General features: G+C 47.9%; 1 protein-coding gene across 6 annotated transcripts in view; it reads left to right on the top strand.

Moving 5' to 3' along the window:
* The window catches only part of LOC138526332 (interleukin-1 receptor type 1-like), a 309,422-nt gene that overhangs the window by 56,251 nt on the left and 229,980 nt on the right, over window positions 1-23,191 (top strand). For 4 of the 6 annotated variants that reach the window (XM_069636943.1, XM_069636944.1, XM_069636945.1 and 1 more), the window contains one exon: window positions 9,318-9,384. In XM_069636943.1, coding sequence (XP_069493044.1) covers window positions 9,324-9,384 — 61 coding nt within the window. In that variant the 5' untranslated portion in view covers window positions 9,318-9,323. The remainder of the gene's footprint in view (window positions 1-9,317; window positions 9,385-23,191) is intronic. The other 2 variants (XM_069636941.1, XM_069636942.1) reach the window with 1 other exon arrangement.

Here is a 23,191-nt window from a genome sequence, read left to right as displayed (position 1 = left end):
TTCACTGTCACTTGGGCACACCCTTTGCAAGCCCATGGAAACGGGAAGCAGGAGGGGGGTGTGTCTCATGAACCCAAGCATCTAACCCAAACTCAGGACAAGCCTGCATGTGCCCAGCTGGAATACAGTGGATGCCCACGGGAGCCACAAGGCAACACACTGTAAAACAAATTAAAAAAATCAAAAAATGGCCATGTGGGGGGATATGGGGGAGGCCACCCAGGAGGTCCGAGGACAGGGTGCGCACCAACAGCCACCTGTGTGGATGTGGGGGGGGGGGGAAACACCTCCATGGGCTCATGGCCTGCTATGGGAGGCAGCCCACGCAAAGCCCTGGTATGGTCCTCCATGGCAGCAAGCATGTGGGTGTTGAAGGTCTGATTCTGGAGGATTAAAGTGCAGAGATCCCCATGCACCACCTCACGGGTTGCATGCATTTCTGCACGCATGGCCTCCCGTGATGTCCGGATCTCCTCACGTGTTGCCTGCATCTCAGCTGAGGGGGAACGTGTGAGCCGCTCCAGCTGCTGTTCTGTCCTGAAATTAGTGGAAGCCTCAAGGTCAAGAAGAGTCTCCCTGAGTTTATGGATTTCTTCCCTGTGGGCCTTGGACTCTATTGAGATGGATTGGCATAGAGTCTCCAGTGCCGCCTGTCGGTCCCTGTTGGACGCCAACATGTCTTCCCTGTGTGATTGGCAAATGGAGTCTGTTGCTTGCTGTAGTTGCTCCATCTGCCTTTCAGGGGGGACAATGGAAGTGGCCACCCTCTCCATTGCTTGAGCCATCATCTCAACTGATGCTGCCTGTTGGGTTGCCATACTGTACATGGATTGTTCCCATACGATATTGCCTGGTGGTGTACGGCCACCGCGTCGGCAGGCACCACACCTGCTTGGGGCAAGGCGATCTGTGCCGGCACTGCCTGAGGCTGCAGGACTGCATTCCCCCTCTGATCTGCTGGCCCAGGAACAGGATCAGATGTTGTGGAGCGACTCTGCACCCGTAACCGCCAAAGGTGGATTTACCAACACTGACATCCCCATAGAGGGTTCTACCCCTGGTGCAGGTGGGTTGGACAGAACAGAATCCCTGCCAGAAACACTTAACCTGCAACGGCACATAGGTCTCATCATCCGAATCAGCACCTGAATAGAGGTCTGGGGAGGTGCACCCAGAGACATCCTGGACAGAATGGTTTGCAGCAAGATTGGGTTCTCGCCCACCACACCACCTCCCCCCACTGGTGCCCGGTTGTGCCTGAGAATCCTCCTGGGTCTGCACCATCCCCTCAACAGCATCAAGTGCGTCATCCCCTGCAAAAAACGTGAAGGACAAAAAATGGAAACTGGCATTAGCACCATAGCACACAAATAGGCCTGACAAGCTACAGAACAGTACATGATTTACACATGTCCCACATGACTATAACCCTCCCATGCATGCTCTGTCACAGAGTTTGAAGGGGAGGCAAAAGGCAGACACTTGTGACACCAAGATGGAAGAGCAACACATTTGCTGCATGCTGGGTAGCACTGACATCATACATTGGCCTGTGAGTGGCATGTCCAATACACATACATGACACATTCCATCACACATATGGCATGTACCATAGCCATGGTACATTCCACAAGTACATCCATATGTCAGTGAATGAGTACTGTCAGCCATCCATGTGAGATGGACATGATGAGATGAAAAATGCTACATAGTGTGACAAAATATGCATGTGCCACACACTGGAACACATCCAGTGTACAAAAATACAGTGATTGCAGGCCGATGTAGACATCAATGGTTGTGCACTTCAACATGACGGGGAACAACTATCATGTTCCACATTCAAACAGGCCCCAAAAATGTATGTGATGAGGCCAATACTCAATCAGCCTGAATGGTCAAATTATTCACCTAACAAGGTAAGACATGTGGGGTTAATCAATGACAGAAGCATGTCACAAATGTGACAATAGGTCTGAGGAATGCGTAGCAAAAGTGGGAGAATTGAAATAATCAGCCTGAACGAACACTGAAAAATTCAAACAATGTTGTTGCAAGATGCCACTTCAAGGGCAACTGCCGTAATGTTGCGCTAAATTACTACTGTGGCCAGAAGGGATACTGTCAAACCCAAATCCAAGGCCGCTGAATGTTTTGGATGAAGCACATGGGTGACCCATACCACTCAGGCGCACACTCTCACCTGGCACTCAAATCAGAACCCGTCACCCAAACAACATACACATGGATTACACACACATGCATGGGCACTCACCGGACAATGCGTCTTAATCGGGTAGCTCTCCCACACTTTGGATCTGTTCCTCTTTGACGAAGGCCCCAGCAACAGACTCATGTTCAGTGAGTTTGTTGACCTCTGGTGGAGACCCACCGGCAGTCACCAGAGTAGCGGCATGATTTGAGGCCAGCTTGTTCTTTGCTCTGCGTTTCAGGTCATTCCACTGCTTGTAGCAATCATCAGCTGTGCGCCTCACAAATCCAAGGGCACTTATGCGGTCCGCGATGGTCTGCCAGTGTGCCCTACGTTGACCAGGTGTGGTCTTGCACCCTGGAGTCACCAACATTTTGCGGCTATGTGCTGACACATAGGTCACAAGTGCATCAAGTTCCGGGTCATTAAAACTAGGCTTCCTTGACGTGCCAGAGTGTGTAGCCATGTCTGGGGTCTAAGCCTGTTGTGCCAGAGCACCCTTCTTCCTCTTTTTTGAAGGTGGAGCGGAGCCAGAGTGGCTTACGCTGCTCTGGTCAGTAGGGGCAGAAGCACCGGTGGACTGGGTAGTAGTGAGTGTGGCAATGCACAATGACCATAGGTTTTGGTGCAGGCATTGGTTGCAAGGTGTTGTTGGCAGGGGGAACGTCAGTTTGATGGACCTGGACCGACACTGTCCTGGCTGGGAGAGTCAGAGCTGGGGCGGATGGAGCTGCAGCTGCCCCTGCAGCCGCCCCACCCTGCCTACTTGGGGCAGCAGATGACATAGCTGCCCCAGATCCACGTGGCTTGGTGACAACAACTTGTGCCACCACACATGGCCTAGACTTGCTGACCTGGAAGTCAGCCTGGGAGTCACCCTGTGCCTGGTCAGGTGCCACAATGGGCTGGTCCAACAAGGGCTGAGCTGGGATGGTCTCAGCCACGTTTCTCTCCCCATGGGGGGGGAGGGGCATGGGTGTCCCTGATAGGCCCTCCACACATGGGGGTATAGGGGCACCCTGCAAATCCTGGCCACGTCCCCTACCGCGCCCACCACATCCACCTTTTGAAGGTCGGCCACCTTTGCCTCCCTTACTGCTTGGTCGCCTCCCAACCATGGCACTGATGTTGTGCGTATGGGAGGAGCAGTAAACTATTGTCCTGGGCAATTGGGGGTCAAAGGGGTAGGGTACTAGATGGAATTCGTACCCTAGTGCTCTAACAAAGCTGTCTGTGACCCCCTGGGGGAAGATGACAGGTCACGCAACGCACAGTCAGCCCAAAAACTAACGTGCATGGAAAAATTAACCCGCACTACGCTGTGGCACCCAGAAACACAAAAATAAGCATACGCGTAATAAACGCAGCCTACAATGACCTCTGAAGGGGTACGCGACACACGGGGCAAGCACAGTTGGTAAATACGTGCGCAACTCACCCTCTGCCTGGAAAAAGAACGTGAAAAAGAAGCGCGTGTGCGCATTGGCAACACCCCCACCAAAAGAATTGTACGCTGTCTGAGGAAACGGGCCCAAAAACTGAAGAAAAATGAAAGCTGTCAGAGGTAACAGGGAGTACGAACTAGAAACGCTGTGAAGTAATCGTGTGTGAACCGACAAGAAGTACAGATTTCACCCACTCGCTCTCTACTAAAAGCACATACAAGGAAATGGCGTCCTACACGCAGCTTTTAAACCGGCCCACACGTACACGTCACATACGCATGTACGCGGGCCCTTTCCTCCAATTACACGCGATGACACTCGGACGAGCAGTTTTTCCACGTGGGCTCTGTCATCACGTGCTATGAGGGAAACGCGCGCATGCGTCACGTCACAGACGCGCTTACGCGCTGAGGGCCTTTGGTCCAATGAAACCGGTACGTGTGCTGACGCGCTTACGCATTAAGGGCCTTTCCTCAAATTACACGCAGACGTGCAAGACTTTCACATGCCAAATCACTCCGTATCAAGCTGGCTATGCAACAACACACGGAAGACCACGCTCCTACCCAGAAGGCCGAATTACTGCCCCCCCCCCCCGAGCACGCTCCCACCTGCCATCTGCTGCTACCTGACTGCCTGCTGCCCACGTGCCCTGCTATTTGCTGCCTGCACATCAGCCAGGGGTGCAGTTGCTGTGACCACCCCTGCTGGAACCAAAGACTCCCCACTGGTATACCATCGCTTCACAGCCCAGCCCCAGCCCCAGGACCCAGTTGCCCACCCACTCCTGCCTCTGGGGTTGCCATGCCGGCACATCTGGCACCACTGGCAACCCCCAGCCAGAGAGGCAGAGGGCCACCAGCTTCACTGCCACCAAAGTTGGTGTCCTGGTGGAGCAAGTCCTGGGGCAGTATGATGCCCTCTTCGGAGGTTTGCGCGCCGACAAGGAATGACGGACCAGGATCTGGATGGACATCGTGACTGCCATCAACGCGGAGGGGGTGGCAGTCCGCGACTTACATGTCAAGAAGCACTGGGAGGACTTCAGGTCCAGGACCCTCAACAAGGGCCGGCGCCTCTTGATGGCAGCGGATGCTAAGGGGCGCCGGGGCCGCCTGTCGGAACACCAAATGACGGTCCTGGAACGCATATGCCCGGCGCTCCAGGTCCTTGAGAGGCAGACCCGCCTGGAGTCGAGCGGTAAGTGTACATGCATACTGATTGTGCGCTGTGCGTGTTGTGGTGTGCCTGTAGTGGGCAGGTTGCACATGTGTTTTTGTATGGTTGTGTATGTACAGGGGGGTGATGCTGACACATGCAAGTCCTCTCATGTGTGAGACAAATGGATGGTGGTGTATGTGTGGGTAAGCATGCAGGCCAAATGCAGATGTGGGAGCACACGTTTGAAATTGTGTATGTACATTGGCATGGTTGGTCACACATGGATGGTGGTTCCTGCTGCATGGATCTGCACTGTGTGCATGTGTGTGTATTTGACAAGTGTGCAACTGTGATGCAACTTGGATGCATGCGACACTGACATGTAGAAGGCTGAATGCCAGATGTGACATGGATGGCGATCTCATCACTGTGACAGTTGGTGGACATGTACACATGCATTTAAGTGTGGTGGCGTGTGTGCATGTGTTGTGCACTTCCCGTGTTTCATGTGACGTCGGGCTCACCTTCGGATGCTCATGCTGTCGTATGTGTATGGATGGTGCTGGCTGGTGCGATATGGCTGTGGAATTGCTCATGTGAGTTGAAATGACATGTGTGTTGGGGATTGTGATGCCATGTCTGAAATTTGACACTACCACTCATGTGCAACTGTCATGTGTGTATCAATCCATTGTACAGTGCCCTGATGCCTGTGTTCTTTCTCTCCCTGTCTGCAGCGTCAACTGATGGAGAGGGTGCTGTGGAGCACAGCGGCAGGGATCGCAACACCAGCCGGAGATGCAAGGCCCGGCTCCCCTCCCAAGTTGTCATCTCATCAGGGAGTGAGGAGTCCGGTGCTGCATCCCAGGCCACAGCCGCCGAGGGTAGGTCCAAGAGGCAGAGGTCGGAGTTGGACTCCTCGGCAGCAGAAGGGGCAGCTGAGACCCCACATGGTCCGATGCAGGAAGATGGCACGGAGTCATCCAGGTTGGTGGGGGGGGTTCGGTGGAGGAGGAGGCCGTGGAAGGGAGGGACACGGGGTCTGGAGGTGGGGATTCCACTGGTGCTAGTGGTGCAGGGCCTGGGACAGGAGGCAGCACAGGCCGCTGCGGAGGTGCCTGTGTGTAATCCTGTCCCCGATCCTGTGACTGCATCATCCTGCACCAGCAGGGATGCCTACGTCCAGACCCGCATACAACAACTGGCCTTCCCCTCCTTGCGGACATGGCTATCTTGGACCAGGTTGAGCCTGTCCTGAGTGGGACGGCGTTGCGTCAACTGGGCAAGCAAGGTGATCTGCAGTGTTTTCGTGAGGACACTGCATGTCATCTCGAATGTCTCGTTGGCCGCGTTGACCTACTGGGACTGGTCTCCAGGGGCGGATTCCTCCGTTTGCTGGACCTTGTTCCGACCCCCTCACCTGAACCCCCTATGCGCCAGTCCTCCAGGCCATCTTCCCACCCATGTATCACCTGGGTACCATGTGGAGCTGCCTCTGACCCTGCGGCCAGGCTGGTGGAGGAAAGATCCCTGCCACAGTCGGGAGTCGGACGTCCAGCAGGGGTGGCCACCTCGACAACTGCACCCCAGCCGGAGGAGGACATGCAGGCAGCAAGAGCCAGGGCACAGGCACAGCATCAGCAGCAACAAGGTGGGAGCCATAATGGCTCGGGGCCTTCAACATCGGAGGGGCAGGCCATCGGCCAGAGGGCAGGAGGACCCAGGACTGGAAGTGTCTTCCGTGTGGCAGCGGTTGGGCCATGCTGTAGATGCAGAGCGGCAGCGGGCGGAAGAGTCACTGCTCACGATGGTCAGGACGCAGAACTCATGCGTAGGGCTCGGAGGCGGGCCGAGTACCGTGAGGCAATTCGCAGGGACCTGGAGGGCCAGATGTCGTCGTCCTTGCGAACCCTCGGGGCCATGGAAGAGGACAGCCTCCGGGACATCGAGCAGAAGTTCGATGATGCCCTGGCCCGTGAAATCGGGACATGAGCCGTGGGACTAGCCCGCTGCCATTGTAAATGGTTTCCTTTTCGTTTTCCTTTTATTTGTGGTGAATGGACAATGCCGCACATTTGTATAGTTGTATTTTTATGTAGTTTGTTAAATAGGTTTCATTTGTTTGGTTGGGCTCATGCACCCTTTTCATACTCCAACAATGGATTTATTTGAATTTCTTTTGGAGTTTGCACATGGATTAATATATTTTTTTTTCCACATTGGATTGTAAATAGTTGGACTATGGATTCATTTGAATTTTTTTTTTGTTTTTTTTGTTTTTTTTCATCATGGACATGAAGCAATGGATTTTCCTTTCCTTTGGATTTGCATTGGTGGAGGGAGAGTTTGGACTGTTTTTCTTGCAATTTTTTTTGGATTGGTTATGATTTTCATTCACTCATCTTTTGCACATGCTTTTCATTTTTGCTATTTTGGTATGCTTTCTTTAAATTTATTTATGTACATAATACATTTTCGAATTTTAGTTCCATGTGTGGGATTCCCTCATTGGGTTGATGCATGTGAAAATATGGATTTACACAGTCCATGCCAACCAGTGTATGTGTGTGATGGACATGTGTTGATGTAGATAGTTGACTTGTGGTTTGTGTCTTGATAGGCATGTCAGTTCAGTGTGGAGTGGGTGGATTGGGAAATCATTGCGTCTAAAGAATGGGGGTGGCGTGAAGTGAGCACTGCTGGGGGTGCAGGGGGACATGGGTGGGAGCCTGCTGGCAGGTGCCCCGCACTGCTGGGGGTGCTGGGGGACATGGGGTGGGGGCCTGCTGGCAGGTGCCCCGCACTGCTGGGGGGTGGAGGTGCAGGGGGACATGGGCTGGGGCCTGCTGGCAGGTGCCCCTGACTGCTGGTGGGTGGGGGCGCAGGGAGACATGGGTGGGGCCTCCTGGCAGGTGCCCATGACTGCTGGGGGTGCAAGGGGACATGAGTTGTTGATCAGTGGTGCAAGCTGACATGTGGCTTGGCTGGGGGGGGCATGCCCATGGTGGATAGGCTGCCTGCGGGACATGACCAGGGGTTCAGGGTAGTCCCCTGTGGTGTGGGCTGCCTGCAGGAGCCGTGGAGGGAGGGAACACCTGGGAGGACCCACACTGCCAATTCACATGTAGGACTCCCCGCGAACCCCAGTTATACACGTACCCCACTCGCACAGGGCCTGTCGCGTGGAAAACTTCCCGTGCACCCCTGAAATACACGTACCCTGCTCAAATCGCATGTGAGACTTCACGCGAACCCCAGTAATACACGTTCCCCGTGTGCTGTGTGGCAGCACTGTATACTGGTACAGGGTTAGCGCAGCCCTTTGCGCTGGATTGGGGATTTGATGGCTTTTCTTTGCACGAGGGGCAAAACTGGCACTGCTGCAGGGTCGCTGCGCCACAGCTGGTTTTGGATGTTAAAATCCATGAATACGCTGTGCGCGGAAATGGATGTTAGCGCACGCGGCTGGCGCAGAGATTCGCACGCGGACACACTGCGCCAGCCGCGTGCGCCACTTGTGCGCTAATTTCTATGAATTACCATGTAAATGTGTTCATAGTCGGTCAGGAACATTGATGTCATATGTAAGCATTTCACATGGTGGCACGATATTTTTGATTTTAATTTGCAGAGTTCTCTTCTAGATATCCATTCTCTGATGCACAAATTTAAACAGTGAATGGATGAATACGGTATACATTGAAAGCAATGAGATCTGCTTGTACAACCAAAAGAATTCTGATCAACACATTTTAGCTGCGAGTGACTTGCTGATGGTTCCAGATATAAATGGTGCTGGAGAGCACCAAATGATCTCCAATTTTGGCAGAATGGTTGGAAAAATCAACCTCACTGAGCTGGTCTTTCCAACCTTCACCATTTACAGCTCTTGGCCTGCAGGGTGGTGGCCCAAACCAGCCTTCTGCTCTCATTCCGCCATCTCGAGGATGAGTAACGGATGAGCCATGATACAATTATGAGGTGCTAAAGTAAATTTGATTTTTCAGTATGGAGCTTTTGTAGTAAGTTATCCCTGAATCACGTTTTTTTCTGGACTTGCACTGCAGACCATACATTTTGCTAGATGTTTCAATTCACTGAATGGAAGTCTTTTGATTTCTAGAAATGTTTTTTCATGCAACAATTGAGCCATGGAGCATGTTTTAATTTTGCTTAGGCATGCATTGTCTTTTGCTGCAAGGAAGTTCTGTGCAGAAATTGTGGACTTGTGAAAGTCGTAAAGCAGCGATTATTCATAGGGTAAAAAAATAGTACCTTTACCAATATCTAGGTTGTAAGAAACAGTTGATGAAAACGAGGAAACGAAGAGGCTTGTCCACATAGTTACATTATGTCATAAAGATTCAATCATCTTTTAGAAATTTATCTGCAAAAAACGTAGAGCTGCTTAATCGTTGATGCTGTATTTACCAGCTTCTGTAAAATTGAATGTCATTCAAATTAAAACCTTGTTATACTATGTCTTAATGTTCTTGCAGCAGAATATGATGGCCCTTGTGTTTGTGATCTACGTAGCCTTGACATGTCTGCCTTCAATCAAGGCAGGTAAGTACGGTCATGGATCCTGTACATAGACAAACATGCTGCCAGTTGATACTTAACATCATGAGACATTGGCTTTACCTTCAGGTTGAAAAGGTCAAGTATGCCTGTGATTTTACTGACTCGAAAGTCGTACTTTTTTCTGCGTGTTTGTCCGTCTCTTAATAAAAGCATGCAGTGTGCTAAATTTAGACTAGTGCAATTGGAGCATTAGCCCAACCTCAAAATTGCATCCCGAGCATTGCTGTGATCTGAGCTGAACTAGCCAACTCCCTCCATGTACAAGTTGCTTGGGTTTGATGCCCTTTTTAAGTCTGGCAATGGAGCTTTTGGTTTCTGCCAGGTCTATTGCAAATGTAGATCAGAGGGGCCCTGACATGCGAGTTGCTCCATTATTCAGAATAAGTGAAACTTTTAGTTGAGGACAGGATTAAGAGCTTGCTATGTTCATGCTGTTTGGTACATTGAGGCATTTTTACTCTTGTTTTGCATCATTTGTTACACTTGTGATAATGTATTAGTATAATTATTCCTGATGTCCATATGAAAACCTTTCCATATGCTCAATCGTTTCCATCATTGTAACACATTGCCACATCCAATCTCTTGTTTTGTCAATGTAAAGGGTCCGATATTTGCAACACCCCATAGAATAAAATGGTCTCGGTCTACATTTGCAAATCAGACCAATTGGCTTTGCCTATGCTTGTCTTTCACATCTACTTGGTAAGGTTCATTGTCGACATCCTATAAACCGTAAAAATAAATGCCAGCTATTTCTGTTGGGTTTGCGAAGTGGACAGTTGTAAAGGGACATTCAAGTGACAATTTCTCAGTGTTCGCTTCTTACAAGTTGCCTTTCAACGAAGGCGACTTTAACAACCACATTATGGTGGTTTGTAAATGCTTCAAATAAACCCTCCACCCTTAATGTGAAAGCAGAATTAGCGAGTTCAGCCAAGTCTCACACAGCGCAGTACTAACCAGTAGCCATCACTGGAAGTTCAAGTCTAGTTCAGAGCCAGGAAAACCATGTTTTGCAGGTATGCAAATTGGCTTGAATGTTAAGCCTTCGCTTGCTATTTCATACATGTCACTTTTCCAACCCACCACAGCTGTTAAGAATTGAAAATCAACGAAGTGGGGCGTATTTGATGTGTTCCCGACCTCAAGAACCAGATTTTCAAAGCATCTTTTACTTATGCGAAAATGGGTTCTAAATTTAGCACATCTTTTTCAATTAAGTGGTTAAACCCCAGGACGCAATACCTGTTTTTAATGTGTAAACACTTTCACAATGTTCATTCATGGCCCACTGACATCCCATGATTCATCCTTCTTGAACTCCTTTTTTTTTAGTTTATTTTTAACCAACATGATCATTCTATGATAGGTCAAATAAAAGCCTACTTCAAGGAAGAAAGCCACAATTGATCAGAAGAGAATACAATGTTTAAATAATTCTCTTCGGACCCCAAACAGGCCATCATTTGCATCTGTACAGCACAACCTATACTATTTGGACCCTATAGACACTTGATACCAATTGAGGACACAAGCGCAATATTGCTGTTAGCAATGTTCCACTTCTGTAAAGGAATACAATGTTTAAACCCCTCAACTTCCCTACAGCACTAACACCTAGGGCGCATATCCCAGATGTCCCCATCAACTAACCACCTGTTACGGGTTCCAGCTTAATTCTGAAAGGCCTTCCGATTGGGCACCGTAACCAACTCTCACTACTCGGTGCCATGTAAAACTCACCTGGGGCCAGGCTCCCATTGAACCTCATCTTCATGATGCAAAACCTTAATACACCAATCTTGCCACAATCATACACCAGAATTATTATTGGAAGGGTCCAATATATTGCCCATTATGTTTTTATTGGCCAAACTGGCGATGGAACAAAGTCTGAATCAGAGCACATACTTGGCCTCTTCTCATTCACTCTTTAACAAAGCGTGCATCCCCTTCTTCAGCTACTGATACAATCACATCGTTCATCTCTTCCCTCACTTCCCAGGGTTAATCCTCCACCTGCTCCTCTTGCACCATACATGCACCCATGCGTGAGATTTCCCTCCTTGCTACATTTCCTGCACACTATTTCTAGCATAAAAGTGATTTGTGTGTTTTTAAACTTCCAAAACCAAACCTGGGTACCACCTCTTCTCTGGCAGAGCTCTGTACTCTTGAGAATGTAAGAGTCCCATAGAAGCAACATCTGTTGACTGGTCTTAACCCCTCCTGTGTCTCTTGCTATGACACGGTTATCCCCGTTCTCAGGCGTGTGCAGAGTTTGGCCCCTCTGGTCATGGTTACCGCTTGTTCTAATGTCTAGTGCAAGAAATCTCCTTGCTACAACAGTAAACTAACTTGTTCTTTTTGTAGCCCTTCAGTTGGCACCACTATTCATAACCCTTCGCCAGCCCACAAAGTGCAACAACATATGGTACAATTTTCTCACTTTGACCATATGCCCTTCAAAAGAACATGCACCTCTTGTGGTAGGTCAGAAGGAGACGCTACTTACTTCCATTTGTGACTTTGGTTTATTAAATAAAAGGTGAAAATGCCCAACTTTCTCTAACTATGGGTTTCGCTACCTAACAAAACTGATTAGTGTGTTCATCGGTCATCTGTGAGTCAAAGATAAGTGTCTACCATCGATAAACAAATAGTCTGGCCCTACCACTAGACAAAACGAACAAAGGCACAGTTGAATCACTTTCTTCTCCTTTGGGCTGCGTTTTCAACAACTTTATTCAATACTGTATTCATAAATGGTTCATAGTAATGTCTCTAATCAAGTGGTACAATTTGTTCAATGGCACTTTCCCTTCTCTTGCTTGCCTTGACATCTTGGTTATAGATTTGATCTCCTCTTGTTACTTGTGCTTTCTATGCACTTGGTTAGTCACACAAACTATGAAGTATTTTGTCTTTCAATGTCCAAGCTTTTTCTTATCAATTACATCCGTCTCATTAGAATTTTCATTCTCTGCTGACTTTGTCAACACTACAACGTCCACTGTTGTCGATTACTGGGACGAGTAAGGACTCCCCAGTAAAGATTTGTATTCTTTTTACCACTTTGTATCTCACTGGGACAAGTATGACTTTGCCAGTGATAATGGTACCTCTTCGTACCCCTCTGCATTGCACTTGGACAAGTATGATTTACCCAGAAATGTTTTTATCTCACTGGGATGAGTATCTGTTCCACAGTGATCTGTCCCACTCTTCTTCTCCAATCCCCTCACTGGGACAAGTTTGAGTTCACCAATCGTTATATTCTCCTTTCTGCCCTGGTCTCCCGCTCTCCCTGTCACCATACTTATAATAGGGCTCCATCACCAGGATGGTGTTCACCTCTTTTCCTTTCCTTGTTTTCGGGGTGGTTCTTCCACTCGGTTCACCTTCCTCTCTTGGCACGTTCCAGGGTGCTTCTATACAAGCCGTTTCTGCTTTGGTAAGGAATTTCTCCATCTCCCCGGTCCAGCCACCACTTCTTCCTCTTGAGTCCCTCCTGGGACTAAACTCCAGTTGGTAAGCTCTCTACCTTGCTTCTCGAACAAGACCGCTCATGGACCTGTCCACTGCAGCTTTCTCCCAGCTTGGGAAGCAGAGTCTCCCAGCTTGGGAAGCAGAGTCTCCCTGTGTCAGTCAGCGTTGCTCCTGCAGCTGATTTTGAAACTCCTTGTTCTCTCTCCCCTCTCCCCTTCCATATACCTGACCCTGTGCTGGGACTTTCCTGGTGTATCATCGTCCTTCTGTGTCTGTCTTCTGTTTATTACTCCAGTTTTCTTCATCACAGTACCAGCTGACTAATTTACATCCAGCTTGGACAGTTTCCATATAACCATAGCATACATTCAGATGTTTCATGGTCTTTGTCAACAGATGTTATTTCAGATTATAAGGCGATTAGGTAGAGCGTTCCTGATGGGAACAGGAGTCCTTGTCCCCAAGGCAGTGTGTCCAGGTGAGGTACTGATAATCTCTACCCCCTAGGGAGGGATATCGCATAGCTGGCTCACCTCCCTAGTTTCACAGGGAAACCCCCCCCCCCCCACGGAAAAGTGACTGAATCCCACAATTCATCACACTCTAGCACTATATGCTTTTTAGGTACGTATATTTGTTCAAGCTTGACTTCTGCTGTGTAAGAAAATGTTCCTGGCTTGGCCTACTGTTCCCCCAAATGTACAGCTGACCAGTTCAACTGTTTACCTCTACGCCAGGGCAGATGAGGTTGTGTTCAGCATCGAACACCTCTACCCCATGGATATCGGATCTGTATCCGTGTTTTCCAAAGATGCTAGGGGAGTTGCATGCCAACGGTGGAGAATTAAGTGAAGGTGGGGGTCTGGATCATTGGCTCCATCTCGTTTACAAAAAATGAACACCTGCTAATACGACAAGCCAAGATAAGAACTCTGAATGTAAAAATTATAGTGGGCTTTTTTTATGATTATGGCAGCAAATGTGTGATTTCCCACTCTTTCAACCTCCGCCCCTTTTAGCCCCCCCACCGCTGGTTTGCTGTCAAACTCTTGTTACCATCACTCAGCCCATTGGATTTTCCTCCAGATTATAATGGTGTTAAAGTGGTGTTGATCCACTTTTTTTGGAGTCCATTGGACTCTTGGGGATCTTTGTGGTTTTACAGCAAGTGGTAATTCAGTTGCAGTAAATGTGTCCATTATTGGCATTGAAGTGTAGGATTAACCTCCAGCTATATGCTGGAGGTCAATCCTTTAAACTCTGAATTCAGTGGCATAGTAAATCTGTTGCCACCCAAAAAAGTGTTGGTAACGGAATAACCACCCATAATGTACTGCCAAATTTGTGATGAGCCCAATATCTCCTGCATGGATAGGGCTCTTCTGTAGAGCAGGCGGCTTCAATCTTACAAGGACCAGAAAGTTCATTGCTTGGTGTACAAACACAACCGGATTCACATCTGAAACGGCAGCAGGAGACCCAACTGTGGCAGCCCATCAAGATTCCCAAGCCATGGTTGGGTCCACAGGTGTTGCAAAGCAGATGGTAGCTCATTTTCACAGAACAGGATCCAACTGGGTCAGTGCGTAGCTAGTGGCATGCTGCCACTCAGTGGCCAGGTCTAAGTCAATGGTCCCACCTGCTTCCAAATCCAGGATGGTAGGGCACCGAAGGAGCCGTATAGTGGTCTACCTCATGGCCTACTGCAGTGACACAGGGATATGCACTGCAGCATCAACAAGTCTGCTCTACCAGCTTGCCCACTGGACCACAGAACAGCTCTTGTTCTACACCACTGTCCAAGTGGGATGCAAAGAACTTCACCTCTGCAAGGGCTCACATTACCCTATATGGTGCTGGGTGCTAGAGTTCTCTCCAGGATGTCTGGGACCAGGTACAACTCTAATAAGTCTTTGGCCTGCAAGAGCAAAACAGACCGGGCTACTTACTACTGACTCTCCTACCTGTGCGTGTTTTGAGAAATAAATTGAAGTCATGGGGTACTGCATGGGTATCGTAATGGCTCGCCAATATTAAGACTGACACTGGTTACACTTGAGGCTGGCTTATAACCTAAATACAAGCCACCATGCAGGATATTGTCAAAGGCACACCTGCTACTACAGCCATCCCTGAACCATCTCTCTGCAGTCTCCAAACCACGCTGTTCCATGAACACAACTGACCTGCACCAGCCATCCCATCTTTAACCAGCCTGCAACAAGCTCTCACAATCCCATCTAAGTGTCTTACTTTCATTGAGGTGATCAGAGATTGTTTTTCATTAATGATCTTCTCTGCCGCCATATGATCCTAGTTTACTGTTCTATTCCCCAGTCATTACTGTTACAGCGGCTTCAATCTTTATTTTTGTCTTTTAATGCACCTCCACCACAATACCTTGTCTCCTGTGTGAAGTGATCCTGTGGATGAAGACTCCTCCTCACCACCACTTAATTTATGTGGCCCCAGGCACATTATTTCCACTAACCCACTTGTTGATGATCCTGTATATCGGGGCCTACTCCCAATTCAGGTCCTCTTTTCTGCTTTTATCAATTGCATATTGGCATGCATCATGCTAGACTTTACCCCACCACACCTTTGCATCACTGACCTTGAACTGTGATCGGGAAGTAATATTCACCAGTCTTGCTACCTACTAAACTCCATTTATGTTGCATAGCGCATGCCTGTTCGCATGCCTGTTCGCTATCAGTTCTTAACATCTGTGTCATACCACCACACCTGAGACCCCTGTTTTCATTTTCGATCCCCTAGCTATGCTTGATCACTGTAGATACTGCCTGTATAAGAGCTGCTTTTGTATGAGATCACCTTTCATTGCTCAGCACTTTTCGTGTTCACGCGAGCAGCTGACAGAAATTTAAATCTAAATTTAGTCTGCTCAAAGGCAGTGCTCTGCGTTAGTCACTAAATGTTTTCCTTCTCTTCTCGTAGTTTGGTATCTGATCGGCTACTGCTCCCTCGAGTTCCTTACTCTCTATCCGGTCTTATTTGCCGATATATTTTATCGATCCATTCTCCAATATTTTCCGCATAATGTCTTTCCTCTTCTAGTGCCACTCTAGGTGTTTCTAGCACTACTACCTTTATCGGAAGAAACTCTTTTGTTCTATCCCATCGTATTTTCTCGCTTGGTCTCATTCGTTCCTTAAGAATGAGACTGGCATCCAGACCTCACTAGCTTCTATTCTGTTATCTCTTCGTCCAGTTCCCTTTGCTTTCTCGCATCCCTTCTTGCCTTTTATTCATCTTGCCTTAGTTCTTCCCTTCTCACTTCCTGTCTATTTTTGTCTCTCCTTCGCTAATCTTTTGTCCTTCACTTTGTGCTTCTTCAACTCTTCAGTTCTCTTCTTTCTTCTCTTACAACTATCTTACTTCCTTTGTTCGTGTGCCCAATTTTCTTTACTCTTCATCCCTATATGTTCGCGTTGATCCCTGCTTTTTCCTTCCTTGCTCATCCTCCCTCTCCTTTCTCGTTCCCTGTCCTCCTTTTCTTGCTGATCTTTGTCTTTTCTTTGCCTATCCTCCGCAATACTTTTCCCATATAACTTGAGTTTTATCTGTCCTTACATTCATTCTGTACGAGCAATACCTAGTCAGCCTCATCCGTTTCTCCTTTCCATCTTTTAATTTCTTGGTCTATAACTGTTATATTCAATATCTCACCTCCTTCTATCTCATATGAACTTACAGGTGACTTCCGTCTCTTGGCTCTCTTCTGGACTATCATCCCTACTGTAAGCGCGGGTGGGGAGGGTTCATATGTTGGGTTACTATATCCCATTGCTTTCAATGGATAAATTCCTATCTCGTCTGTATCTGTGTTCTTAATCCCGGGCAAAGTAAGAGGATCTGAGGGCTCAATGCCCTCCCCTTTATGCTGATTAAGCATCCACTCCTCTGGTGGCGGGTCCTTCTTCTCCTCTTGGAACATTTTCCATAGTTCTAAATCTTCCAATCTTTTATATAATTTCTTCCCTGTGTATGCAGCGTGCACATATGTAGTCATGTTTTGTAATGCTGCTTTCCACAGTATTCCCCCTTGTATCCATGGCATGAACATTTTATCAGCTGTACCCTTTACCCATTCTGCAGTGGCTGTCACTTACCAGATCCTTGTTAAACTCTCTAGCTCAAGACTACTCTGCCACCACTTCATCTCAAAACAACCAATATGAGCAAGCACCATCAATCGCTGCTCAATCCTCTTTCGTTTCAACAACCTATCTGTCTTCTGTTTGGTGACAATCGTTTACTACACCTTAACTTCAAACAACGTTACTTCCAACCTTAACAGTTTATTACTTTTCAAAACTTCACACAACAAATAATACTCAAAACAAGAACGCCTGTACATTAATAACTCCCATGATTACCTTACCTTTATTTATAACCATTGTCATGATTCCTGCCCCTCATGTCCACAGCCCTCCAAGATGTCGGGCTGAACCCAGCCCACGATCACCTACATGGCCCTCAAGGGCCTCTCCATCCCTCCAAAGACCCACTTGGAGTCAGACTTGGCGGTTATGGCACCAGACTCACTCACTCCCATAGGATAACATTGGGGATTGGACTTGTAGTGCATTGATGGGGACAAGATGGATGCCCCCACATATTTTGGTTCCCATAACTGCATGTGCAGTCTAGCCTTTTGGGTGTGGTTCAGCCCAGAGACACCTGGGATACCCAGAAACTATTAAAGCCACGGCCAGGTGGAGAAACACGCTTTGCGTTTTCTGCAACTGCAGCGTGACACTCACCGTGTTCGGACCGGTCTCAGTAGGCCTGCATCTTTCTTCTGCGCTTAGCTCCTGCAAAAACGAACACCGCTAGGAACAGCCTTACCTTGCGGTGCTTCTGTCCATCATTCATCGCATCTTCAGTTCTGCGGGCATCTTCGGCGGTGCCATTCCAATCCCGGCACACCGATTCTAAGGAAAAGGACAGAAGAAAGGCATTGGCGAGCATTCAGCAAATCTTCGCTTATTTTTAAAGACTGTACGAGCTTCAAACGCTTACCTGAATCCCAGCCGCTCTGGGGGAACTCTGTCTCCGGAACTTCTCATCCATCTGCAAGAGGGAAAAGACATTCCAGGTTAGCGTGGAAACATCTAGAGACGCCGCATACCGCGCTTACTCACCACATTTCTTCATAACTGGCATCCACGCTGAAAACGTTGCAGCACATAAAAGACACAGAAAAAGAACTCGGTTCAATACAAATACGGAAGGGTCGCATCACGCTCACCCTCGGAGCTACTCATCTCAGCAGCACGCCGCCATCCCCGGATGCAGGCCATCCTCTAAGGAAGGAAAGAAACTAAGTTGGAGAACTGTTCAAAAGACTTGTTATACTTACCTGTTGGACTAATGCCAGTTAAGTAATTAGGCAGCAACAAGTCCGCGCCAATCAACGCGCCCCTGCGCTGAAAGCAGGATGGAGAGTACACTATCCAAGAAAACAAGGTGAGCTGTGGATCAAAGGGAAGGGTTGGACCCTGGGGAAGAAGGGGTTCAAGCACACAGACAGCACACAGACAATAGGGAGTTAAACTCTGTGTTTCAGGCCCAGTCTCCAGTCGAGTAGACTTCAGGGGAAGGGATCGAGGTCATGAGGTCAGAACAGGCTGAGTGATGTCCCTGTGGATACCAGGTGAGCGTTAAACCATTTATAATGAGGGGTATACGTCCCACATCCTCTACTTATATTAGCCTGTACAGGGTTTAAGATGTCACTTTTCAGTCTTGATTGTGCGTATCCTCTTAATATTCCGATTGGAAACATCTCCCTTGAAATAGGATTACATAGGTGTTCCTTTATCTCCCCAAAAATGTCAGTTACTCAAAAAATCACAATCCCGCCCCTTTTATATTGCCATTTCCCTCATTCTACTTACATCCGTTAATCAACTCGAGGCCTTCGGTATCGACTTCTCCTCCAATCTGATCACTTCGCTTCCGTCCACAGAGTGCCCGTGGAAACTAAGCAGGGATTTCTTCAAAAGGGGGACCTGGCCGCCATCTCGATTCAAGCTTATTTCTATCGGCTGCTCTCCACGGGGAAACTCCACGATTGTCCAGGTAATGGCGGAGGATGCCTGATCCTCAAACTCTGGAGCCAAACTAGTTTGGATCTGAAACCATCCTCTGCTACCACGTGAGCTATTGGCCCTTTGGAACGCGCATATGGTAATGGATGGGATTACACCAGAATAATGCAGAGTCCAAATAACCGAACCAACTCAAGAAGATGGCAAAGTACTGTTTTTTTTTTTTTTTAACTATTATCTAAAACAGGGAGGTTAAAACTAGCATCAACAGATGTACGCAGCGTCTCAATGATCTACCCAAAATATACAATTCTTGTAACTGACTATACGTCAGAATGATGTCATACTACATGGCAATAGTGAAAAACCTAAAACCTATTGAGGGATCAAGGGTCGGGATTGGTTAAGGGAACCATCCTGATATACATTTGTATAGGAGCTAGAATTGTTACTAGCTGTCCTTTGTCAGGTGGACAAGGACAACTTCTGCTGACCTCTTAAAACATGTCACTTTAGAAACATTTGGTATAGTTTCTCATTGGTCTTACAGGCTATAAGTTCTTTTGTTCTATGGACCAATACAGTTGGTTGGCATGCTTGTGCCATTTCTGGAACATTTGGTTAATTTGCCAGCACGTAAGCCCAGACTCAGGTGCTGGGAGATAGGCCATAAAGCTACCTCATACCCAATTAGCCATGCAACTCATCACCCATGCCTTCTGCCATGAAATTCTTTGTATTTGGCCTAGCGGAGTATTCTCATCTTTGAGAAAACACGGGAGTGTGGGCACTCGCTTTTGTGTCTGGAACTTAGTTCAAGCTCTTTCTATCCTTTTCTCACATGACAGGAGACCACAATCTGGTCCATTTTGCAGCTTTTAAATGCTCTAAATGAATTCAAACCTGGCATGCTTCGTGTTCATTCTTGCACCTTAACGTGAGAAGATTCTTCCTCCTCACACAAGAGTAGATAGCTGACGTCGATTTCTAGGATCTTGACTTGCAGCCAGGCAGCCTCGCCACACAGCTCTGAGCCTGCTATTCGGCTGCGACCCAGCTTTCCATTCACCCTTCATGATTTATGGCATACTTATTTCATGCCAATGTCCAGTTTCTGTATAATGGTGGCTTCCCTGCATTCTATTTACTACTCATAGCTAGCTTCTATAACTTAATCTACCTTGCTTTTCGGCATCTGTACATTCGTTAAACTTTTTGTCTTCTGCAACATTTTGTCCACATGTAATCTTTTACACTTGCATTCACTTGGTTCTTTACATCAGTTTCTTCAGGATCCATACATTATCTTCAGTTAATATCTCGCGACGTCGTGCAAACTGTGTCGTCCATTTGCTTAGTTCGCTTATTCCTTCAGAGTTCCTCCTGCTGGTTGTCATCACTTGGGTACATTCGATAGGGTTGTCTCAATGGGTATCTTCTTTCAAATACTTGCTGTGGTATTGGTTCAATAGCTGCTGTTGGGCACGGCACGATCTCCGGTCTCCAATACAGGGGAGGTGGGGGGTGGGATCCTCTACAGAGAGTTCAAGTTGGTGAGGGCCACGGCCCCAGAAAGCCTTGTGGACGATGCATACAGTCTTGAACTTGATCCTTGCAGCCACCGGGAGTAAGTGGAGGGATTTCGGGGCCGAAGAGATACGGTCCATGGACTTCAGACCAAGAATAAGTCTTGTGGCCCTGTTCTGGATGGGTTGAAGAGGGCAAAGGGAAGAGATGAGCAGATTGCGAAAAGCTGTTGCAGTAGTCCAGCCTAGAGATTATCATGGCTCTGGAGACAGTGAGATTCTGGGGGAAGATGAGAAAAGGTTGAATACCTCTGAGGAGGTACATCTAGAAATGGGCCTTCTTGGCAAGGTCTTTGATGTGTGGAGAGAAAGAGTGGAGTCCAAGATGACCCTAAGGTTTCTTGCCTCGCAAGAGGGTGAAGGCAGAGGGCCCCAACAGGGCGGCCACAGAGGAACAATGGAAGCCCGGCTCCCAATGAGCAGGATCTCAGTCTTACAGGTGTTGAGGCAGAGATAATTAGAAGTGCACCATGCCTGAATAGCGTGAGCAAGGAGGAGGCGGCCAACGGTAGCCTTAAAGAGCTGCGCATCATCCACAGGACACTGAACATTAGAGGAAAGGGTAGACTTCAGGAGGGCCAAAGGGGCCAGCCAGACAGTGAAGAGCCGGGGGAGAGGGTAGAGCACTGGGCACACCATGTGTGGAGGGAGGTGGCGGAGAGAAAGGACCCAAGCTGAACCTGGGAAGGTCTGTCCAGGAGGAAGGTCAGCCATGCCAGAGCCTGATCTGTGATGCCAAGTGTCTTGCAGAGATGAGTAATAAGGATGTTGTGTTTGACTGTGTCAAATGCAGAGGAAATATAGAGGAGAATGAGGACAGAGGGAGAGCTAGAGTCCAGATTAGAGAGCAGATCTTCTAGGAGTGCAGTTTCTATGCCGTGATAGGAGTTTGGTTGCTGTAAGAGAAGAATGCAGTGCCTTCTTGAATATTTGCACACTAGGGGGGGGGGCAGCCAGTCGGGAGGTTGGAAATGTGGGCTTAATCTGCCAAACTAGCCAGTGTTCCATGCCGTCTGATGGGTGGTTCCCATGACTGCCATCTCTCCCTCCCCACCACGGCCCCTTTTTTCCACCATCCCCCACTTGCCTCATTGCAGCAGCGGCTGGTGCCTCATCTCCACTAATCTTTTTCAGCTGACATGGAAAGAGGAGCTGTGTACGAAGCCCCACCTTCCCAATCCCCGATGGCCATCTTGGTAAAGAATTTCATTTCTGTGAACTGGACGCCACGAGGTGACCCATTCACGAAAAGAAAATAATTAAATTGGCCCCATCCCAACCTTGTGAAAGGTAACAGAGATCTGCGTATTTGTATTTGTAGATGATGTGGTCCATTAGTTGATTTCTCAACCTATTTCCTGTATGCTGTGGTAGATGGGTGGATGTACTTGAATCTTTCATGTTCAATTAATACCTAAATGATTTAGTTGGAGCTCTATATTACTTTACTTTAAAGGCTTTATTATGCACAGCCATGGACCCTGGGGCTTGAGGACTGTTAGGAAAGATTGCATGCAGTACCCTTAGGGTGCACTACACCAACCGTGACAGTAGTGTAGTAACCCAACCTTTGGTAGAAGTCTGTAGTACACAGGTTGGTAGTGTGGACGAGTAGCCAGGCTTATCTCAAGAGGGGTCAATATGAGCTGTAGATGAGTTGCACAACGGTTCAGTTTTGAAGTAGACACTTACACAGAGGGTTTCTTGATTAAATAATTATTTTATTTACCAGTTAATGTAAGCATTCTTCAGAAGGGAGCACTATAAAACACCACACAAATATACTTCAAAATGGTACTCTCTTGTTCAGAATCAGTAAATACCCATTTGGGATGGCATACAGCAGAGACCTACACCCATAGGTGACTTCAATTGCTAGGGTGCTGTTGACATTAATGTATTACTGTTGGCATTCAGAATTAGTTAAGAGCAAGCAAAAGGAAAAGATTAATAGAGCAAACAAGATACCACAAATATTTCTTAAGCAGGCAAATGCTTTCAGATCCCCAATAAGCCAATTCAGTTAAACCAGGCTAAGCCAAAGTGGATAGGCAAGAGTCTATATGGGCTGAAGCACTTCTTTGAAGGTAAGTAGAACAGTCTTTGCACAATGTTTCAGAAGTCTTTGAAGAAAAAGATGAATCAATGTAAGGCTACACGCTGTTAGACTTGTGAGTAGTAGAAGATGCAAGCAACTGCAGCAAGAGCTAAGTTCTCTTAGACTTTGTACAGTACCTTTTTAAAATGAAGAAAAGATGCAGTAGATGACTGTTCCTGTGCAGCTCTGCAGATCTCTGTTCCCGTGCAGCTCTGCAGCTTTCTCTATTCCTGGTCCTCAGCCGTGGGGATAAGAGGGAGGACGTCGGGACTCCTGCACTGGGATGGTCAAAACTTACAACGGGCAAACTTCACTTTCAGTGGCTGTTCAGTGTTTCAGCTCCTCGCGTCGACCGCAAATGGCAACACTGTGGTTCCTGGCTGTCGAGATGGACTTTCCTTGCTTCTGGGGGTCACACACTCTGAGGGGGCTCAGGCTTGGCCAGTCCTGCCTCCGGGGAGTCCGGAGGATCACCCTGGATCTCTTGGGCAACTTCAAAGCAACGCCCACAAACTGGTGTTCCACTCCCTGGC

This window comes from Ambystoma mexicanum, chromosome 7p, assembly GCF_040938575.1.
Source record: "Ambystoma mexicanum isolate Mex_15411 chromosome 7p, UKY_AmexF1_1, whole genome shotgun sequence".
Lineage (NCBI taxonomy): Eukaryota > Metazoa > Chordata > Amphibia > Caudata > Ambystomatidae > Ambystoma > Ambystoma mexicanum.
This window is presented reverse-complemented; position numbering and strand designations above follow the sequence as displayed.